This window comes from Ambystoma mexicanum, chromosome 2p (genome assembly GCF_040938575.1).
Source record: "Ambystoma mexicanum isolate Mex_15411 chromosome 2p, UKY_AmexF1_1, whole genome shotgun sequence".
Lineage (NCBI taxonomy): Eukaryota > Metazoa > Chordata > Amphibia > Caudata > Ambystomatidae > Ambystoma > Ambystoma mexicanum.
The window spans coordinates 86,740,142-86,762,974 of record NC_090923.1 but is presented as its reverse complement, the minus strand read 5'-3'; the positions used below and the strand labels follow the sequence as shown (position 1 = coordinate 86,762,974).

Sequence of the window (22,833 nt, the reverse complement as noted above, 5' to 3'; positions counted from 1 at the left end):
AGCACTTTGCTATAACCAGTCACCCCAATGTCAGTGCCCCCAGCCCCACAGAGAAACTACCTTGTCTTATTGCTTCAAACCATAGGGGTATATCGGGACATACAAGCTCCAAAACACCACAGGTGTTGTGGTGGTCGAACACCTAATAAAGACACTCAATTCTGCCCAAGCCAAGCAGGACCAGGTGTGGCAAATTTAGAGGACAGGGAACTAGAAACTACATAACTAATGGAAGGATCAATAGGTGCACTCCAAATTGAAGAAAAATGGTATTTAGTAAACCAAAGACTTATTTATTCCGGGTGCTGGGGAGGAATAGAGGCCCTGACACGGGGCTTGTGGAAAACATGAAACAGAAAATAGTGTCTAAATCTAAAGACACTCCCGTCCCCTGCGCACCATTAAAGCTGATACAGAATCAGTCAAGTATAATTATACTTTTTACTTCAAGAAAATAAATAAATGTTTGCCAAAGCAGACAATTTTAACAAAATGGTGACCAGAACACTTCTGGTTAACATTAGAATATGAAAACATACAAACACCTGAATAAGGCCATCGTGAGGCAAAATAATCTTAGAGAAAACAGATGAATAAATGTTTAGAATAAAGAGAAATAGCCAAAAACAATATTCTTGCGATGTACTGAAGGGCTCTACGCGTTTCGGGGGGACCCCCTTCTTCAGGAGCAAAGTGATCTGGAATTATATACATTAAAGAAACCATCAGTATCAGAAACTCAATGTCATGTTTACAGTATACACAGAGATGGAGAGATCCAAGGCATACAATGTACAGAATTTAACCTAATTTGTGAAGTAGTATAATGAACACAACAATCCACATTTATATAACTACAATAGTTTAGTTAGGATCAAAAAAAATGTAGACATGTGACTCCAAGAAAGAACATAATCAAGCCTCAAACGGGCACTAGAGTATAAAGGTATGCCAAAGTAAAATATACCTGATGAGCGAAAAGGCAAAAGGCAGAACTGCTAAGTTCACAGCAGCGATAAATCAAAGGTCTGGTGGGATGAAAAGTCCAAATGTAGCTAGGGTATATATTTGCTAATTCCAAAAATGTGATCAATAACCTGTTAAGGGAAAGAGGAGATATATTAGTAAATGATGTTGCATAGTTGACCTAAGGTTCAAGGAGTCCAAAGACACATTATAATAGCTAAATGTGATGCTTACCAATGGTTAGGGCCACGGTCACTAAGCCAATTATTAAATGATGTAGGGTCCCACTGGGACCATCGACTGAATGGTAAACAGATTCCCATATAAGTCCACTTTCACTGTGTATGGTACCTGTGAAATATCAATGCAGAACGGGTAAGAGCGAGTTAACCACTACATCTAACGAGGAAAGGAAAAAGATAAAGAAGCCATAGAATCAGTCTATTCATGTGACAAACCAACTTAATGCAATTCGGAGGGCATTTTAAAACAAGTCTAAGTTAACCCAGAACAAAGGGAAAATACAAATAAACTCAGCTTATATTAACTCATGGGATAAAAAGACACGGAAATAAGTCTTCTGTCCATAGAACTCACTACAATGTAAGAAGAAAACTGACGTTCGCCACGGCTCGTACTAGCTATGCGTCTTCCAAAGAATGACGCTTTTTTTATCCTCTGTTAAAGATCATGTGACAAAGTCACGTGATCCAGAACGTTGATAACGTAGCACTATAGAAAAAAGCTACCGTCACTGTGTATCCTGTTTTACGGCCCACTGAGAGGTATGAACGGAAAGTGTATATCTTCATATGGAACTCAATAAAAGTAATGATTAAAGAGGTAAGTGCCAAGACAAAGCTAAAAAGCGGTCGCCAAGGGACTTATATATAGGAAAGGATTCATTGATGAAATTAAGGACACGTGACAGAAAAAACTGCACGGGAATTATAGCCAAACCTAATGAAAATTCACATTAGAAACATTGTGCATCACATAATTAGGAAATAGCAAAGAGGGGAAAGGATAAGTAAGGACTAAAAGTACATGCATACTAAAAAGTTCCAATAGTTGAATAGAAAATTCTATAACGTGACAAAGTCATGTGCAGTGAAAAAGTGGCTGCATGAAGGTTATGGAATAAAGTTTCCCACCAGCATAGATTTAAATGGGGGATGTATAGAGAACCGATCTAAGGATTGAAACCGCCCGTAGGCGGGATTACTAGCACCGAACTGAATAAAGAGAAGCGATGGAATAAAATAAAATATGGATATAACAGGAAAATAAATCACTAGAAACTACATAACTGGTGGTATTAACATGGAATCCTCATGCCACACTTGCCCACTTCTTGCAGACATCAGAGCTGCATCCCAGTCCATTCTCAAACCTGGAGGGATTGGAGCAATGACTCATAACAAAGCAGATTGTTACAACGAACAAGGGTCTTTTACAAAGTATAGCAAAGCAAATAAAGGTTATTCAGTATCCATGAAACAGCACTTGTGTCTGCCAGTAAGTGGTGCAGCTAGACCACAGACAGCTGTTTCTGCTGGCTGACATATGTGCTAAAACTAAGCCTTTCTGTGCTGAACAGCAGGCTTTCCACAGTTCGGAATTCTTAACAATGCAGCATTGCTCTGAAATGCTTCACTCCAACGGCAGTGTACGAATACTAGCTGTACCAGAACTCTCCACAAGGGTGGGGCAGACGACTCTGATGTGAGGAATGCAGTTCTCACAAGTCTTTGCAATAACTATGCAAGTTGTTGCACATGTGCGAAAGAAGATGCCTTCTGGGCAGTAGCTTTAGAACAGTACACAATATAGAGAATATGTACCACCCAAAAGGCTTCCCCATACACAGTTTTGCTGAGTTTGCCCGGGTAAGAGGACAGCCTAAACACACCCGATTCCTGTTGACCTTTTCAACCCTTCTAGACTACACCAGCCTTCTGTTCCGGAATTTTGACCGGGTCTTGGGCTTCAAGGGATGGGTAGGGTGAGGTGCACTCTTGTGTGACCCTGGGATTTCACTACACAACAAAAATAGGAAGCACTCTTTAATGAAAGATTTAAGGATGGGGAAAACCAATCTCTGAATCACCTATTTTAGAAGGACCTATTGCCCCGAGTCCAAGTCCTCTCCCTAGTCTAAAAATCAAAGTTCCTTTTAGTATTAACACTAAGGTCAATGTTCACTAAGTGTCTCAGTTGCAGGTAGTTCCTATAGTGCAGCAGCATGTTTCTAGATCATTTTTTAGGCAACATGACTCAAGTAATTTAGGGGATATAGCGCCCTGACGGGCACCACCACCTCCTCTTGAACTACTTGTTTGCCCCTGCCAGTCTCAGGTCTGCAGCAGGCCTCATGCACTAGCTTGGCCTCTCTAATGCTGTGGCTCCCTGATTAGAGCCAGCTACTTTAATCTGACTCTGGTTCAAGCTGATGCTCCTGGCAACTTGCCTCCTGCTCTCCTCCTCCACCTGCCCCCTCAGCCTCTCCATCTGAAACACCAATCCATGCTGAGTTTTGTCCATCCGACGCTCTCAGAGCTAAGACTCTTGCTCTATGCGTAGAATGGCCACTGGGTCCAAAGCAATCTGTTAATATCCCATTCTCTTGCTAGCAACCTGTTTAACTGCTTGGTGCTTATCCCTCTAGACCTTTCTTCCCCATCACTGCTCAGGGGTCTTGTGCAATAGCTAGTTACCGCTTTCCAGATCATAGGTGGCACATTTTACCCCTAAGGTCTCCTTTTAGTCTGGATGGTTTCTAACTCTTAATGTCATCCAAGGTGGTGCTGCAAGAGATCTGATGGGTACCCCATTTACCACCACCAAAGATTGCGGCACAGAGTGGACCCCATTTACCACCACCAAAGATTGAGTCACAGAGTGGAGGCCCCCGCCTGGCCCACAAAATTCCTCATTCTCTCCTCACTAACTTGGCCCAAGTGACTTTTTGAAACTGGACAGTTCATCGTTTAAACCCTGAATCTGAAATAGCTTGGACATTGGCTGAAAGAGCTGAAACCTTGACCATAAGTAGCCGAGACCTCAAGCCAAAATGTCTTGGACTGTGCGAAGGGGGCATGCAATCGTCCCGGTGAAAGAGCCATTAATCCGTAATTGACTAGAGTTTGGGTCCAATATTCGGTTGGTGTGCTCCAAATAATTGTTACTTGCACGTACGGTTCATCTTGCTTGAATGTTTTTCACTGGTACATGATGGAGTGGTGGGCGGGGACACTTGCTGCATGACTCTTCTTTGTGTGTAGCAAGAAACCCCCCCCCAATGGAAGATGTTGTCAGTACTTTGCTTTATCCTTACTTTGATCCCTGTTGGTCTCTTCGGCTCCTTTCAGAAATCATTGTGCTCGGAACAGGGGACCGAGTTCAGCGACTGGACAGCTCCATTCTGAAGTTTATGAGACAAAAAGGGGTAGCCGTGGAGGTGCAGGACACGGTGAGAACTACAAGAATCATCTTTAAAGGGGATTTAATGTGTTATGTAAATGCTTTAACGATGTTAAGAGAATTGGGTGGAAAAGGGGTGGGTGCTGGAAGGCAAGCATGATTGGGCTCTCTCCTTTGGATGCTCACTGACCCCAAGTACCCTCTTCTCTCTATATGTGGATGCATGTCATTAAGGACAATAGAGGTGCTACTTGGTGTTTTATGAATGTGGCAGGTGCACCTTGCCATGAATTTGTGGACCCAACGTAAACCTATTGTGAAACTCATTAGCAAAATGATTATTTTCGGTGATCACAGGCTCTGGTCTGCTTGCATGTGAACTACTGCACAACCTGGCATGTGAACACCATCCTAAGTGCTTGTTTTTTAAGGCTTTAGTGCCACTCCGCTCCAAAATCTGGTGCTTTGTGAGCCAGTGTTTTTCCAGAGCTTGGATATCTTATGCACACATGTCGAATGGATTGTGACCTTGCACGTATTCCTCCTCTTATGAGATCTTCGTTCCCAGCTTCAGCTGCTTCAGATTATTATTTTTTTCTTCTCGATAGAGTGCCTTGTGCGTCGAGATGGTCGACCCAATGTCCCTCGAGGGCTCCCATCTCGATTGACGTCATCGTCGAGTACAAATACCACGTGCAGCGCCTGTTGGCTTCAGTTCAGTTTTTCCACGATTGCTTTGAGAATCATGGCGCGCTTCAGTTTTCCACGTAAATGTTTTCAGATGTCCTCGTCTTCGACTCGTACTACTCCGAAGACGGGCTTCAAAATGTCCATCACGGACCTGCATAAAATTTGCATCTGGTGCCTGCGCATCTAGCAAAAAACAGTCGACTGTCGATCCCGTCAGTCGATGACAGCTAAAGTCTTAAAAGAGAGAAAAGCTAAACTGTCACTGGGTAGGATTGTCGCCAAATCCCTGTCCACTCCTTCAAGGATTCATCTCCTCATAAAATAAGGTCGAAAAAACAATCCCACTTGAGGAGCACACACTCCACTTCGTCATAAAAAAAAAAAAAGAGAAAGCATAGATCACCCTCTCCTTTTTCTTCCACAGATGAAATGAGCGTAGTCTGCCGACTAAGTCCTCCTCCAAAGATGAGTGGGAGCTCTTTAGAAAGGAAACGTGTAAAATCTTCAAGGAACAGTCCTGGTCTTCCTCGAAACATAAGAAAAGTGTCCATGCTATGACAATTATGAGACCAAGGCAAAACCGTTGAGTCGAGGGTCGATCCCTCATAGTCCAAGGAGAAAGCGTTGATACCATCGACGCCAAAGACGTCGACACCGATGGAAAAAAAACAATGCTGACTGTGCATTCATCGACGCCTTTGTCTCAAAGTCGGGAAAAAGAAAAGGTTCTACCTAAAAAGGATTTTTTTCAAATCCTTAACCTCAATATGAGGGGTACGAAACTTCAGATTAAACCCCTCCATGTGGTCTTCAACTGGATACCCATGGTATTCCTAAAGATGCTAATATCCCTAAATGCTTCATTTCAGAAGAGACCAGGGTTAGGAGGCTACATGGAACCCTACAGACAGCTAGTGGGGTAGACCCTGTCCAGAGCTAGATTTTTTGAAACTGGACCGGGCTGATCATGCAGATGCTTTATACAGAACCCTAATGTCTAGAGTTGTAGAGTTCCTAGGATGGAGTAGGCCAGCTCCTTCATTTGAGCAAGATGACCTCACGGACATATTAAACTAACTGGGAGGAACCAGAGTCCAGCCCTGTAGTAAATAAAAAATCTCACAAAAGAAATACAGGCCATCCAGTAGCGACCCTGGCTACCTGTCAATACATCAGACAACGGAGAGTCTAGTAGTGCAAGCAGCTGCATCCGCCTCTAAGCATGTTGCGTATCGAACTGATAGGGATGATAAACGTGTTGACTCTTGAGCAAAGAACGTCTTTTTCTGCTAGCAGAATGGCTTAAAAGTCTCTAACTCTACATGTGCTCTTGCACAATTCACGTTCATCCTGTGGGACTGCATAGCGATGGCGGCTGAATTATATATTTGCAGCCTATTAGACAACTGATAGTGAGTTTTTGGGGTTAGTTATAGCCGTTTGGTATGCTTGAAATATCCATTGGGACAGCATTTTGCATCAGAACACCCACGGGACAATGTTGATGGAATAACATTTTTTGGACTAGAAATTGTCAACATTCCATCAATAGGTGGAAATAGAAAGAAAGTGTTAAGACAGCAGGAAGCTATCTGGATATGTAATATGGACTGTTGCATAACAGGTTTGAATACAGACTCCGAGATGGGACATTTTTTATAATTATGATCATGGTATCGGTACATACATAATTTAGATATTGAAATGTTACACAGCATGATGATTTACATATGTGCATCTGTAATTATGCCACAAGATTTCAAATGAACCAGCATAATCTTCTCATAACGACTGGTACACAATTATAGATAAAAAACAAGGAGAGCCCTTTCTAATGACTATGAACAATGTGTCCCTTTAATTTCAGAAAATGCATATTTGAATATGCTCACACAAAATGGCGTAGTCACCTTATTCAAATTCCATCTTTAATTGCAAAAGAATCACAAGATAATAAATATAATTCAAAGTTCACATAAGGATTGATCAGAAATAACACCCAGCCGGTAACAACAGGGCTTCAATTGTCTCAGAAACACATGGTATAGATTATACTCAGGCTAAGCTTCATCGCTTCTGGTCCCAATACAAAATGGCAGCCTAAAACGTGATGACACCACCACACGCTTAATTACGCATAAACGTCTACACGTAGACATATAAAAACCGCCATTGTTAAGTCAGTCAATGGATTATGTCCATCTGACACACGGAAACGAGTGAGGAAGAAAAACAATCCACACAGAGGTAAGATGATTCAAATAATATATTTATTACTTTCAAAATAGATGGAAAATAAGATTATATAGTTTGTAAATGAACCATTACATTACTGAGTTAGACTGCTAACAGTTGTGGGAAGTGGCTTTCAGCCCAGGTTAGCCGATAGGTGACTAAGTGAATGCTCATTTTTAACTTGTATGCTCATTTTAGCCTCTTAATTCTTTTAGCACGTATTTTTAAAAATGTGTTGAACAGCTTTGGGAAAAGCTCTAAATTGGTGGGGGAGGCTGGTAAAATAATAGAAGTGTTATTGTGTTAATCCTGTAACACTGCACTTCCCGCACCTGCATTTTTTTGTATATCTGGGATCCTAGGTAGAGCATAGGTCCACTTGGACTACACTACCCAGATACATGTGCGGGGGATGCGCCTGAGGCACGTCACTCATCCCAGACACAGCCTATAACTGCTCGCGTCAGCGGGAAGCGCTGACGCGAAGCCTGTTTAGGCCTGTTTGCGGCCTGGAGCGGCGAGCGACGGGAATCGCAGGTGAAGGTCGCAGAGCCACAGTATTAAGGGGAAGCGAGAGGATGAAAAAAAGGGGAATTAAAGTAAGTTACACACCTACACAATTGTGATCTTGGGATCACGCGTAGGGCCATTTGCATTTGAGATGTTTAAACAAAATTCGGCAGCATGGACTACAAAGGGATGCTTTGATGGTACAAGAGGAGGAGAATGCCAGTATAAAAATGGCATCACTTAATGCACGCTCAGCAGTGGCTCATGCTGTGGAAGTGGGAGACTTAATCCAAGAGTTGGATCTGGAACTCCTATGCCTAACTGAAACGTGGTTTACAGAAGGGTCACAAACAATATTTCATAAGCTTATACCCGAGAAGTACACTATTCAGATCATCAATAGAGAGGAGGGGGCATTGAAATAATTTATAAATCCTCCCTGACCATTTCACACATGGAGAAACTGGACTGGAACAATAATGCCCAGTTCGGGGAATTCTCAATTTTCCTGTCCCATACTCCAGCTATAAAAGTGATGTTGGGCTATAGACCACCTGGCCCCCTACTTAACTTTCGGAAATACTAGATGCACACCTCACCTTAATGAGAAGTAAACATAAAAATGTACTATGTTTAGGAGAATGGAACATTAGGTTGGAGAGGGATAATACCCATCCCAACCATGGTGCCTTGTTGGAACTCCTAGGCAATCATGACTTAGACGTCATTACCAGAGACCCCTCCCATAATAAGGGTCACTGTTTAGACCTCCTGGCAGTAAGAGGAGGGGTTGCACAATTCTGTAAATCTATCCCCCTTCTGTGGTCAGACCACTACCTGCAATTATTCTCTATTAAAGGCTCACATAAGGAGAAAGGGCGGGAGGCGACTCCAGTCTGGGGCCGGAGGGTAACGGATTTGGAAAAAATCCCCGGGGAGGAAGTGGAGAAGCAATTGGCAAATCTAGACCCTGGCCTCCCTTGTGAAGAATTTTTCAAGAAAGGAACAGCCATCCTAAAAGAGATATGCGATGAATACGCACCGCTCAAACTTAAAGCTAGTAAAAAAATTGAAATCTTGGTTTAGCCCAGCACTGGGGCTGATGCGTAAACAGGTATGCCGGGCCAATAGACTATGGAGGACCTCCAAAGCAGATAGCGACGCTGAGAAGGCGAGAGTCTGCTTAAAGTAATATAAAACAGCTATTTTTGCTGCAAAAAAAGATTTCCTTCAAATTGAAATCAAGCAAGCAGGTAACCAAGCCAGAGCCTTATTTGAGGTGGTGGTAAGGTTTAGGAACCCCAAATGTATGGCAGTACCCACAGCTGACTCAAAGGAACAAGCTAATAAGTTCAATCGCTTCTTTGAACAAAAAAATGTGGATATTCAGGAAAGTATTACTGACGTAATGACTATAGAAAAGTGGGAAAAACCTGGAGAAGAGATAGAGGTGGAGGAAAATCAGGAAGAAGAGAACTTTTGTTTTCAGGCCATTGAGAAGGAAATAGCACAAGCTCTAATATTAAAACTAAAACCCACAAAAGAACTGGCCTTTCCTATGCCAGCTTGTACCGCCATTCGTTTGGCGGCTAACCTTGCCCCATTAAAACTTCATTTATAAATAAATCGTTGAAGGAGGGCTGCGTTCCACGCTCCCTCAAAGGAGCCTTGGTGAAACCGTTATTGAAGAAGCCGAATTTAGACCCGATGGTGCTGAAAAATGATCGCCCGGTGGCCAGTTTATGTTGGCCAACCAAATTTTGGGAAAAGTGGTTTGTAGCCAATTTCAGCAGTTTATAGATAGCAAAGACCTGTTAGATGAATGCCAATCAGGGTTTCGCCCTAACCATGGGACAGAGACCGCCCTCTTGGTGGTCCAGGACGATCTACTGGAAGCTGCAGACAGAGGAAAGCAGCCCAAGATCACTCCGGGGTTGTAGGAGCGCTGGTAAACTCACATCTTGACTATTGTAATAGTTTGATGATAGGGATTCCAGCGAAACAGATGTTGAGACTCCAGAGGGCACAGAATGCAGCAGTTAGACTTATAGCCCAAAGAAAAGAGATCATGTTTCAACATCTCGGAGAGCACTCCATTGGCTTATGGTGGAGGATCGAGTACAATTTAAAGTGGCATGCCTCATGTATAAGTGCTACTATAAAACTGCACCCAGATACCTGATCACAAGAATTCACCATCACCAACCTACTAGAGACCTCCACGTACCAAATGTACATCGAAAGGCGATAGGAGGTTTTCTGTATCTGGCCCAAAAGTATGGCACGAGCTACCCGTTGCCATACGATCATGTAAGTCTCTAGAGGGTTTCAGGAAAGAGTTGAAAGCCTACCTATTCAAGTGAACCTAACTATAGGGCCTATACAGCCCCCCTCAGCTCCCCACAGCCAAATGTCATTTCTTAGTTAACAACTGCGCCCGAATGAAGTTTGGTCTGCCTGGTGCGCGTTTTGAGAAGTAAATAAACACTGTAATTAAAGGGAAACGGACAACGGAACAAGTTTAATTCAACTGCAGAAACAAAGACGTAAGTGCCTTTTTTCATATAATAAAATCTGAAAATTCAGGACTGTTAACTAATTTATCAGTCATGCAATCTCTAAATATTATTTTGGGGACACAACCCATGTCATTCATTCTCCCGTTTCCAAAATCTTTTCCGGCAACACTCCCTCCTGAGGAACCATTTCACATGATGGGGAAACACGTGTAGAGGGATAGACAAATCGTGAAAACACCAGACGAATGGTTGAGGAATATACAAACTGTTAAACACCAGATGAATGGATTACAAAACTGTAATGAGGAACTGACAAATTCTGTTTACAAAACTGTTAAAACAATCGTGAAATTTCAAGAAAAAATTGAAAAAGATGAAAATTAGAAGCAACGTAATTTAGATTTGTGAAAACAAAAATAAAACGCTTTTTTTTGGAAGCGCGTAACCAAGGGTAATTGTGATTTATTCATAGCAATGGTGGCTGATCACACTCCTGAAAGTGAGGAAAGAGACAGCTTATTTATTTATTTATTGCATTTATAAAGCACACAAACAGCCCAGAGGCATCGTGGTGCTGTTACCTGGAGAGGGGCTTAGTTACAGAGGTATTGCATTTTGTGTTGCATAGTGTTACATGGAAGAGGATTTGGTTACAGAGGGCTTACATAATGTGATTGCGTCATTAGAGCGTTACATACAGCTAGCACATCATGATTGCGTATTGGCCTAGCATGGTAGCGGTGCATAACGGTGCATGCTTTTCCTGTACAGGTTTAAGTAAATAGACATGTTTTGATGGGCTTAAGAAAAACAAGGTGCAAGGGTTCTGTTTTCAGGGAGAGCAGCAAGGAGTTCCATTGCTTTGCAGTGACTTCTTTGACCTGATAAACGATAGTAAGGAAGCCATGTGTGAGTCTCTGCAATCAGGTCTGGAGACTGCTGACTGCATTAGCAGAGCCATGGCAGCAAGCACGGTCATACGCAGATTTGTATGGTTGGGCAAGTCAGGGTTTGCACCTGATGTGCATTCTAGACACCTCAACATGCCCTTTGACAGCTCGCACCTATTTGGTAATAAGGCTGACAAATGCCTTGAGAAACGGCAGACCTCAAAGGCGGAAGCCAAGTCTCTTGGTGCTGCTATCAGGCAGCAAAAGCCTTTTCACCCCAGCAGATCATCTTGTAGAGGCAGGTCCTTTCGCTACTACTCCTCAGTTGGAAGAGTGAGAGGACAAGCTGGTCAAATGGGTCAAAGAAGATTCCCTTGTGGTGGACGAGGGAGAGGTGCAAAGTCTGCCCAAGCAGAATCTTTACCATCAGCTTCTGCTTCAGCAGCCTCAAAACCTCAGCGTTCTTGATGCACGACACTGGTGGGAGGCAGACTGTCACAGCAATTGAAAGAACGCCAAGGTATTACTTCGGATGCATGGGCACTGGAAACAGTAGTCTAAGGTCACTGCCTCCGCTTCATACAGAGACCTCGGCATCATCCACTAGGAAGCCATTCGCTAAATGTTCCAGACCCATTCCTGTTGCAGGAAATGTTGACCCTGCTAGAGAAAGATGCTATAGAACAGTACCTGTGATGGAGAGGAACAAAGGATGGTATTCTCCCTCTGGTTCTGAGAAATTCAAGAAGGAATCTCCCGATCAGCAGTTCACCTTGCCGGAGAGGGGAAGTCAAGTGGATCTGTTTGCGACCAGTGTCAACCGGAAGTGCGAACTGTTCTGCTCCAGGGAATTTCACCCAAGAGGAGCTCTAGGAGAAGCGTTCATAGTGGACTGGGAGTTTCCACTCCTGTACGCATTTCCTTGAGTGACCGTCATTCCTCAAGTCATCAGGAGGTTGAGAAAGTTCGAGAAACTCATGATCCTTATTGCCCCGGACTGGACCAAGATAACGTGGTACCTGGACCTTCTGGACGTGTCCCTCTGCCCTTCAATACGTCTTCCACAAAGAGAGGACCTTCTCTCGTGAGAGGGGGGTTGGGTTCTCCATCCAGAGGTCAAGACACTCAGCCATCGTGCATGGTTTCCGAGAGGCTGAGATACAAGTATTCGGACCTCCAGGATGACGCAATGGAGATTTTGCTTTTGGCCAGAAGGCCAGCAAGAAAATCCGTATACCAATGCCGTTGAAACAAGTTCTGCAGCTGGTGTAGGGAGAAAGATGTGGAACCTTTTTCAATGCGATACGCCTACGCATAGCTTCTGCTGCATTTGGCAAATCTGGGGCTCCAGATTAGAGCAGTCGAGGGTTATCTATAAGGGAGGCATCCTATTTCAAAATTCCCTTGACTCAATTTCTTAAAGGTCTCCCAAATGTGTTTCCTTCTACACCTTTCCAATTTCCAACTTGGGACTTTAATTTGGTTTAAATGTTTTTGACATCTGCTCCTTTCGAGCCACTCCATTCCTCCCCTTTAAGGTTGCTAACTTATAAAACTGTTTTGTTAGTAGCAATAACATAAGCCTGCAGGGTGAGTGAGTGGCAGGCCTTAACATGTAAACCTGAGTTTACCACCCTTTTACAAGGATTAGTTGTCCAGAAGGTCAAACCCTCTTTTCTACCCAAGATTGTATCGGATTCCCATTTAGCACAAAAGATTGTCCTTCCGGCCTTCTGTCCTCCACCTCATCCTGGCCTGGGAAGAGGAAATATTTCATAGACTCGAAGCTAGGAGAGCTATAAGCTTTTATGTTTCAAGGATGGCAAAGTTGCGACGGCACAACCAACTTTTCATTGTTTATACAGGATACCAGTGCTTTAAGTGGGCCGGGGCCTCCCGGGGCCGGGACCCGCCAGTCTCCAAAAAGTGGGGCTGAGCGGGGGCCCTCCGGTCCCACCACGCCATGGCAGGATGCATTATCCCGCCGCAGCCGCAACGGGAGATGCGCCCGCCAGTTTAACGTTAGGCAAGTGGACAGAAGTGCCAGCCAGCCACAGTGTCGCTGAGGCTGGCTGGCACTTCTGTCAGTCACTGTAACTTTTCTGATGACCCCCCCCCCCCCTGTGAGGGGTCATCATGGAAGTTACAGTTCCTTTGTTTGCCCTAGCCAGGTCACTGACCCTCTGTGAACCCGCAGGCTCCATGATCTAATATGTAGATTAGATCACGGAGCCCGCGGGTTCCCAGAGGGTGAAAGACGCCTTGGGCTCTGTGATCTCTGCACAGAGCAGAGATCACTGAGCCGCCTGTCTCCTTTGGCAAATCTTTATAAAAGATGCCTTGAACTGTGTACGTTTCAAGCCATCATTTATAAACGTAGAAATATTTCTATGTTTATAAAAGACGGCTTGAAACGTACACAATTCAAGGCATCTTTTATAAAACTTTGTCAACGGACAAAGCCACCTTGGGTTTTGTCCGTCCTCAAGGCTTTATAAAAGATGGCTTGAATTGTGTACGTTTCAAGCCATCTTTTATGAACATAGAAATATGTTACAAATGTCTATGTTTATAAAAGGTGGCTTGAAAAGTACACAAACCATAGTAGTACGCATACAAATATATAAATGCTCACATACATTTATATATTTGTTTGTGCACCCTACTATGATTTCTGCAATTTTAGGCCACGCCCACAGTGGCTACCACGTCCCCAAACGAGGACCCCCCATCAATTTCTTATCCCACTTAAAGCACTGCTGGATAGAAACTAGGTCTGTCAGTTACCAAACAAATTGGCTATTTCGGAGTGCTGCAAGCTAGCTGGGAAAGATCCCCCAGAACCCTCAAGGGCTCATTCCACTAGGGGCGTGGCAACTTCCTCTGCACTTCAGAGGGGAGTTCAGATAAGGATATCTGCAAGGCAGCTACCTGGTCCACCATCCACACGTTTACAAAACATTATTGTTTAGACACCTCTAACAATGAGGGAAGATTTGGGAAGGCAGTTATATGCTCCATTCTTGACAAACATTAACTGTCAAATTCTTACTCCCTCCTCCAAAAGAGCTTAGACTCCCAAAGCAATATTCTCATATACGTGAGAGGACACAATCCATTCTAAGAACATTGACCGTCTCGATGCACAGCGCCCTCTGCTGAGAAGAAAATGTTTTTCCGAAGCAGGAAACGAAGCACTCATAAGATGAGGACTACGTGGAAGGAATATCCAGACGAAAGAACGTTACCAGGAGTAAGTAACTTGTTCTTCTTGCTTAAAAACTGTTCATATTTTTATGTAAAAATATTTGTGTGCACAGAAACTCTTGTCATGCTGAATCAGTGAAACACCTCACGGTCTGCCCCACTGATAAATATTTTCTTCTATGTGGGTTAGGGGGTTCTCAACTGTCAAAACCATCACAGCTGGGTAAAGTTATTACTCTTTTGCTGGTACAGCCAGATGGGGCTTCCTGGGAGAAAAGGGGTCAGGGAAGGTCAGCAAAGAATGTTAGCCCTCCATGTTGGTCTGATTTGAGGCAAAGGCAGTATGTGCTGAGCTATGATGACAAGTTACTACTCAGAGTATCAGGCAATCTCCCCTCTGGAATCTGGAAGCCACACAGAGCTCAACCTAGGGGGACTGTTACATGCTTTGCCCCACGTGGCCTAAAACTGTCCAGGTTGCCACACCAAAAGTTGCGCAAGAAATTGGGGTTAGAAATTCATTTTTAGTAATAAGAGAGCGATGTTTGGGCAGCTACATCTGAGTACCCAGGGTCCCAAAGATCTGCTAGGTGACAGTTCCAGCCAAAATAAGTTGTTGGGCCAGAAAATAATGAATATAGTGTCACATAAAGGAGTCAAGTTCATTGAGGCTGCCGGGTATTACGCTTTCAAAAGGTGAACCTGAGATTTCATGGTGTCAGAAAGTAATTGAAGGGCACTGTATGACATGTCACACCATACACCTGTATTCAAAGACGACGCAGCGTGATCAACTCTTGCTTTTGTGTGAGATCTAACTTTGTCTGCTTTCTTCTGCAGGCCAACGCCTGTGCAACATTCAACTTCTTGACCAGTGAAAGGCGACTCGCTGCTGCTGCCCTGATCCCTCCACTCCACGTTGAGAGAGAATTTGCATAAGCCTGACAACTCTTAGAAAACTACACCGAGGAGGCCAATTGGGGCACAAAGAAATGCCCAACTCCAAAGACTGGACTGCTTCCTGTGTTTTACACACGCAGGTTGACCATTGGCTACTGATGCATACAAAATGTGTCCTCTTCAGGGGAAAACAGTGAGACTTCTAGGAAAGAATCAGTTGAGGCATGGCCCATGTTCGCACACTGCAGCCATAGTCTTTAAATGAATAAGCCAACATGTGGGCTTGCTTTTCAGATGTATTTCTCAGCAGAGTACAAATAATGATCTGACCGCAGCTGAAGATCACATTGATCGTCAACGTCCATAAATCTGATTTCCATACATTTAAACTTAGGATACTTTTCTTTTGATTGCAGTCGAAATATATTGTTTGTGCAACAAAGGAAACTGTTTAATTTAATACTACAAGATGCCTCTCTGTGTTGCCTTTTTTCTGCAGGAATGCCGTGTTCGTCCTGGGTTTTTCACCCCAAGCAAAGAACTTTTTGCTGAACCGACTGCTGCCAATTCTAATTTATTGACATATATTTATTTCCCCCTGCTTGGATTATCAACTCTGCCCCATGCAGAGAGGAAGTGTCCCTATTCTTTGGAAAAGTCGAAACCTGTTCTCTTGCACCCTTTGTTTCCTGTGGTTTAGCTATTTAATATTCCAGTTTACCGCCTATGGACCCATATGAAGGTTACTTATCTTGCATGCAACTTTTCTCTTAAAATTCTCTGAAGTTCAGGTAAATCACATCAATTGTTCTCCTGGGATCTAAGCCCTAGGACGTATAGTTCAATTTCGGAACTTGTATTTCTGTGTTTTCACTGTAGTCCACCAATCTTCCTTTCATTCTTGTTTTCCCTTTAACTACCCCCACGACGAGGTCAGGCCAACAGGGTTCACACCTCATCGCTGTTGTCCCTTTTAAAAAGTGCAATTAGAACTGCTTTTGACTAGCATGTAACCATTGCAGCAGTCTCAATCGAGCAGTAAAATTGCTCGTCAGTGGTTTGGCTGATGACTTGTTCATCCCCCTCCTTGCACCCCACTTTACCTCAGCTGTCCAATTCTCTAAAATATATTTGGTAGTTGCAGCTGATGTGTAACACCTTCCCCTATTCAGTGCAGCAAACCTACACCTTTACTTTCCACTGTAAATACTTTGCCAAATTTCAGTTTTTTGGGTCCTCCTGCCAACTAACATATTAAAAACTGAAATGAGTGCAAAGCCATTTCTCTGAACCAAAATGTCATGTCTCCCATAATCCTTGGCACATCAATTATGGTGATGGGTGAAGTCTACAGACTGACCCCCTCCCCTCATTGGCCAATTGCTAGATCCTTGTTGCCCACATTGCACATATTTTTTTGAGCCAGGGAGTGTGGGGGCGTGACAATGGAAAAGTGTGAAAATTAAATGGGAGCTGTCTGTGAAGGGCAGTGGTCGGAGTGCTTCATATGCTTAGTATACCCATCAAATACAAGGGACAGAATTAAGATTATTAAGGTTCTCGTACCTTCCAACATTGTTATTTGCATGCAATAGTAAATGCACAGTATTATGTGGGTTCTCCCCCACAACTACCCCTCATACTAAATATACACACATTAACATTAACTGCAATCATTTTCTGTAGGCTTTTATTTCTTTTAACTGTACTCGCCTCACCTTTTAGTGCAGTATCAAATACTAGATGTGTGAGGTCCTTGCTATAGTCAGTCTGTCAGAAATGACTTTCCTGATCATAGCAAATCAAACAGCGCATAAGTCTACTAATTAAAACGTCACAGTACTAGTCATCTCTGTAAAAATAAATGTAATTTTCCATTCACCACAAACGTATCTTCCAGCGTCTTTCTCACATGTTGTAATGTACTATTTAACTTATATGTTAGGACTACTGGCTGCTGATTTTACTGGATGCGTACATCGCTTCAAGAACTTTAAAATGTTCATAATCAGTTATTTAAAGCAAAAAGATAATTTTCTCGAAACAGCGTCAAAACTATTTCCTCATGGGAGATTTGACAGCGATTTCTAAATTCAGTGGCAGCACATAAATAATGGCCGATGGGCCCCAAAGTAAAACCCATTGTGGATTAACTAAGTCAGCCCAGTGTTCACACTGAGCGCTCCCTCAGCTGCTTGCTGCCTTGAAGGCAGTGCCCCTAGGCTGGCTTTAACTGTCAAAGGGACAGTTTGGCCTCTCCCGCTCGAATGCCCAATAAGCCATGAAAGGCTAGGGAGATTTTCCTTCCCAAGCCTTGCACGGCCCATTAGAGTGGCATGCTGGGGATCTGCAGGCTTGAGTGTGGGTACAGTGCGCTCTTGCACCTCACTAGTCATTCAGATGTTCTGGTGTGTTAATTGGGGAGTGCTCCGGCTCCTCCATGAGTGCAGGAACCAGGATGCTCTGCCCGCTTCTTGGTTCCTTTGCCACTGATTGGGACCATATCAGTGGCTTTAAAAAAAATGTAATTGCTACAAAGTTCTTCAGATGTGTGAAGAAACCTGAGGGTATTCTCCCAAGCAGACCTCGAGAATCCCTTATTCAGGTGGCCAGGGAAGGGCTGGGGCTCTCAGATCCCAATGATGGGGGTGGATGAGCGAGGGATGATCACCTGGGAGAGGATTTCGGGAGTCCGGGGTTATGCCCGGGCGAATGGGGGGGCTTTCGAGCAGGAGGAGATTGCCCCAGTTGATGCAGAGTATTATACCAGAAAAAGGGATGAGGAAGACTGGGTCCTTGAGGCTTTTATAGGCTGTACCAACAACTGCCCTTCCACCCAATGAACCTCCTATACCAGAATCCGACATCCCCTCCACATCTGGTAAATCCATTAGAAACCCTGTTAGAATCGAAAACCATATCTCCCAGAATCCCTGTTGCCTTGATTCCTACCCAAATACTCCCAATCATTCTTCTCCAAATCCCTCTGATAATTCATTCCCAAACACCCAGTCTACTTTGATAAAACACTACTGTTCCCACAAATCCCATGTGCATTTCATGATAATAATCCCGGTCATTCCAGTTTGTTTCACAAACCCTACCAATCTCATCCTTCTGAGTTTACCAAACCCCTTTGTACGAAGGTTATAATTCAATATAACACCTCTTCCTCATCCTACCCCATTGGATACTTAAGCAACTCCTACCCCCGTCTTTTCTAACACAAACACTTTCCCATACCGTGGAAAACAACGGACTAACAACAGTGCCGTTTACCCGACATGTCCCAACCCAATGGTCAGGCAATTGACCAGAACCACACACACCAGACGGCCCTTTCCCTTTCCCACAGGGATAAATGGTGGAGCACATGATGAGCAAGGCATACCACACAACGAGACAGCTATCCAAGCACAGCAGTTCAAGAGGAGGGCATTTCGAGAGGAGGAGAAAGGTGGCAAGAACCGAAAGGGTGACAAGGAGAGAAGTGACCTTGCCCTTTCCGGCCCATACCCGCAAAGGAATTGTAAGACAGTTAACAATAGCCAGCGTGTGTTGCAGCAGATGTCAACTGTACACGCAGCACGCCTACACTGATAATCAGAACAGCGAGAGACGCTTGCTACCGTGGTACCAGCCTTCACTCCGGAGACCAGAAAAGCCAAGTGGTTCATCACAGCCGGCGAGTCGAGGGGAGTGCCGATAAGAAACCGAACTGTGTTGAACGAAAGTTGCAACTGACAAATTATGGAAAGTTCAAAGAACTGTTAAGAAATTAGGGGGAAACCAGCTGCAGAGGGTCCGGCACCATGTGGTGCTTACTCAAGAGACTCTGGTTGATTTCCCGTTTGGTGAAACTACCGATACCAGAAGGCCTAAGTAGAACCGCAACGAAATTGTCAGAGTGGTCATGCAGGGGTCTATCAAAATCCTCTGTACAGTCGAAGTCTTTGACTGCCAAACCATTGGAAAGCTAAGGGAGATGAATCCTGCATAGTGAGAAAGGAGAAATAGCCGAGACTGGAAAGAGTAAACCCGACTGAGGGATGCCGATAGAAGAGGCCTGAAGTCCCAATGAACAGTGTGTTTGCAAGAGTGAACCCGACAGAGGGATGTCCATAGTGAACTGTTTAAAAAGACATTAAGGCTTGTGAATGCCACAGATTAAATGGTTTTGAGAAAAAGCTGGTGTGAACATGACGGTGGGAGGTTGATATTCGAGAGGGGTTTGAGCCCGTAAGAGGGGGACCCACTGTTGAAAAGCCATCACCCAACGACACGTGAATGCCGAAGTGAACCCAACGGAGGGAGGCAAACATTGTGAGAAGGGTCTGAGCCCGCAAGAGGGGGACCCAGGGGTGAAAAGCTGTCACCCAAAGATTTGTGAATACAAAAGGAAAAAGCATATGAATGAGAGCCGTAGTGAACCTGACAGAGGGAGGCTGCTATTCAAGAAGGGACTGAACCCGCAAGAGGGGGGTCCAGGGGTGAAAAGACATCACCCCATCGACAAGTGAATGCAACAGAGAAATCTTTTGAATACAAGCCAGAGTGAACCCGACGGAAGGAGGCTGATATTCGAGAGGGGTCTGAGCCTGGAAGAGGGCGACTCGGGTGAAGAATCATCACCAAAGTACAATCGGAAAGGAACTTTTTGTTTTGTTACTTTGACCACATCAGGTGCTCGGAGGCGAGAAACCTTTTTGTAGAAAAGAGACTTAACCTCCGAAGGTCCTGATAGCTGAAAACATAACTGTCGTCTCATGCTGGGAAAGCTTGAGTACCGCCTTGTCCCGTTCTCAAAACACAGGGAAGAGAAACCCCTGGCTACCACATCCTGACTTTTCATTTGGGAATACTTCTTTCTTTCTTGTGTACCGTAAACCACACTCCTTTTTGTATTTAGTTGTAAGGATTGGCAATAGTTTCTTTTTTTAGTATAGGCCTTTTTATTTGAAAAGGTGCCACTAGGACTGCCTTATTATTATTATTCGCTGGTCGTAGCTTGCCCCATCTTAGATTTAGGTTTAGAGGAGGCATTTTTCCAACTTGTGAGTGCAGTTTAATAAACACCCTTGAACTAGGATCACTTGTGTCTGACTGCAAACCCGAAAATGTAAGTAATCTTTGCACTTTTTATCACAAATATAGATGGTAAGTGGGGTAGGAGTATTAATTGGGCATGGGGATGTTGGGGAAGGGCTGCCTGGGGTCTTCCTGCATTTATCTGTGAGGAAAAAGTGCAAAGATTAAAAAGGAAAATTGAAATTTCCGGGATTCACAGTGAAAAAAGAGTAGTAATCCCATAAATCCCTTATGAGAATGGTATCATAGGCGGTACAGTATGACATTCTCATAGCCCTTGCTAGACCTTCAGCCCCCCAACCTTTCAAGCTAATAGTTCCTTCCCATGTCGCTTTCCATGTTTCAACCTCTCCATTTAGAATAGCCTATTTCATTGGGTTTCTTTATTTTCTGTGCTTTTATTTAGTTGCTTTTGTAAAGGCAAAACTTAAATTGCAAGCACTATAAACTGAAAGAAACATGCTCCACAATGATGAGCCTTGTGTACAACAATACAGTGTGATTGAATATTTATTACAAGACTACAGAATTAAAAGAAACAATGTTTTATTGTGCTACACTTCTTAATAAATGGCATCATGAGCAATACGCTGGTGGTCTGTGTACAGTGTGCACAATTCAGTGCTCTGTAATGACCAATACCTCTTTCCCCCCTCTATTCAAACACTTTAAAAGCCTTTTACAGGTAGGACTAGCAGACTCCATTCCCACCCCAACCCCTAGCTCCTTCCCAGTCCCTGCAGCTTGCCCGCTTCCCTCCCCGCTCTTTGATTGCTCCTCGTTGCTGTGTTTTTCATTTCTTTGAGGGTCCAAGATCCTTGCAGGCTTCTGCACTACCCGTGTGCCCCAGAGGCCAGGTGATTGCTATTTTGGCAAGTAAATAATTCCCTTTTTCTAAACATTTTATTATTTTTTTAGTGTAAAAGTACTTATAGTGCTTGCAGACTCCATTCCCACTCAATCTCCTTTCCAGTTCCTGCAACCCGCCCTCCCCTCCCCGTGATTGGGCATTGTTGCCTACTTAGGACAGTCTCCCAGGGCAGCACTCCTACCCGGGCAGCCCCTTTGGCTAAGGGCCCCAAGGCAAAGAGCAGCTCACAAAGAAGCAGTTCATGTCCGTGTTTGCCCATGTTCGCCTGGAAAGTCTGCAGCTGTCAACCGGCAGCGACTGATAAGGTAAGCGTGGTGTAGGTAGGGAGTACAGCTGTTACTGTGCTCCATTAACTACCCCACCTGTCTCATTACCTAATATCCTACTTCCCCTAGGCACTCGGCTTACTTGTGTTCATCAGCCATAGTCTACATTTAACCCACTTGTATAAAATAGCCATTCTGAACCTAGCCTCAATTGGTAAGGTTACCATACTTTGCATCGTCAATTAAGTTAGTCAGACACAGTTTGCATTTTAAACAGTTATGGATGGGGTAGAATTGTGAATATTAGCCTTGCGTCACATGTAGACAGAATTGTGGAGATTAGCATGCGTCACATCTAGACAGAATTGTGAAGATAAGCATGTGTCACATCTAGACAGAATTGTGAAGATTAGCATGTGTCACATCTAGAAAGAATTGTGGAGATTAGCATGCGTCACATCTAGACAGAATTGTGAAGATAAGCATGTGTCACATCTAGACAGAATTGTGAAGATTAGCATGTGTCACATCTAGAAAGAATTGTGGAGATTAGCATGCGTCACATCTAGACAGAATTGTGAAGATTAGCATGTGTCACATCTAGACAGAATTGTGGAGATTACCATGCGTCACATCTAGATAGAATTGTGAAGATTAGCATGTGTCACATCTAGACAGAATTGTGGAGATTACCATGCGTCACATCTAGATAGAATTGTGAAGATTAGCATTGGTCACATCTAGATAGTGATGCCACTAACCAACCCCACTAAACAAAAAATCTCCCCCTATGCATACACCTCAAACTAAACTAAACACAACCATACCTCTAAAGCACAACAAGCTGCACACACTACACTGCAACTAGAAAACAAACCACACAGCCTCGCACAACAGCACATGATGGCTACCAACTGACAAACACTCCTAAACTCAGCGAACTATGTAAACCGAACTGAAGCTGCCAACAGCACATCACAGCTCTATTGCTCTTTTTTCCCCGCTCAGTCCTACTAACTTACCCCACCTTACCCTCTTGCTTTACAGAGCGCCAAGGGACCACCACGTGGTCATAGTGTGCGGTATAAATAACCTTTAACATAACATAATGCCTAAGGAACCTCCTATTTTTCATCTCCCCATTTCAATTTTGGGTTTCAGTGGGCAGATGTGAAACTCCTGCAGAGCACCTTGTTACCACCTGTAGCCATTGTGGTGAGCCAGAAGGAGGACACATACACTCAGATGACATGATGTAGGATCCTTTA

At 43.9% G+C, this 22,833-nt stretch overlaps 1 protein-coding gene across 4 annotated transcripts in view; it reads left to right on the top strand.

The window, feature by feature from the left end:
• NDUFAF3 (NADH:ubiquinone oxidoreductase complex assembly factor 3) overlaps positions 1-21,016 on the top strand; it is a 69,238-nt gene extending 48,222 nt beyond the window's left edge. For all 4 annotated transcript variants that reach the window (XM_069643310.1, XM_069643308.1, XM_069643311.1 and 1 more), the window contains 2 exons: positions 4,338-4,438; positions 15,281-21,016. In XM_069643310.1, the coding sequence (XP_069499411.1) occupies positions 4,338-4,438; positions 15,281-15,379 (200 nt within the window). In that variant the 3' untranslated portion in view covers positions 15,380-21,016. The remainder of the gene's footprint in view (positions 1-4,337; positions 4,439-15,280) is intronic.
• The last annotated feature ends 1,817 nt before the right edge of the window (positions 21,017-22,833 follow it).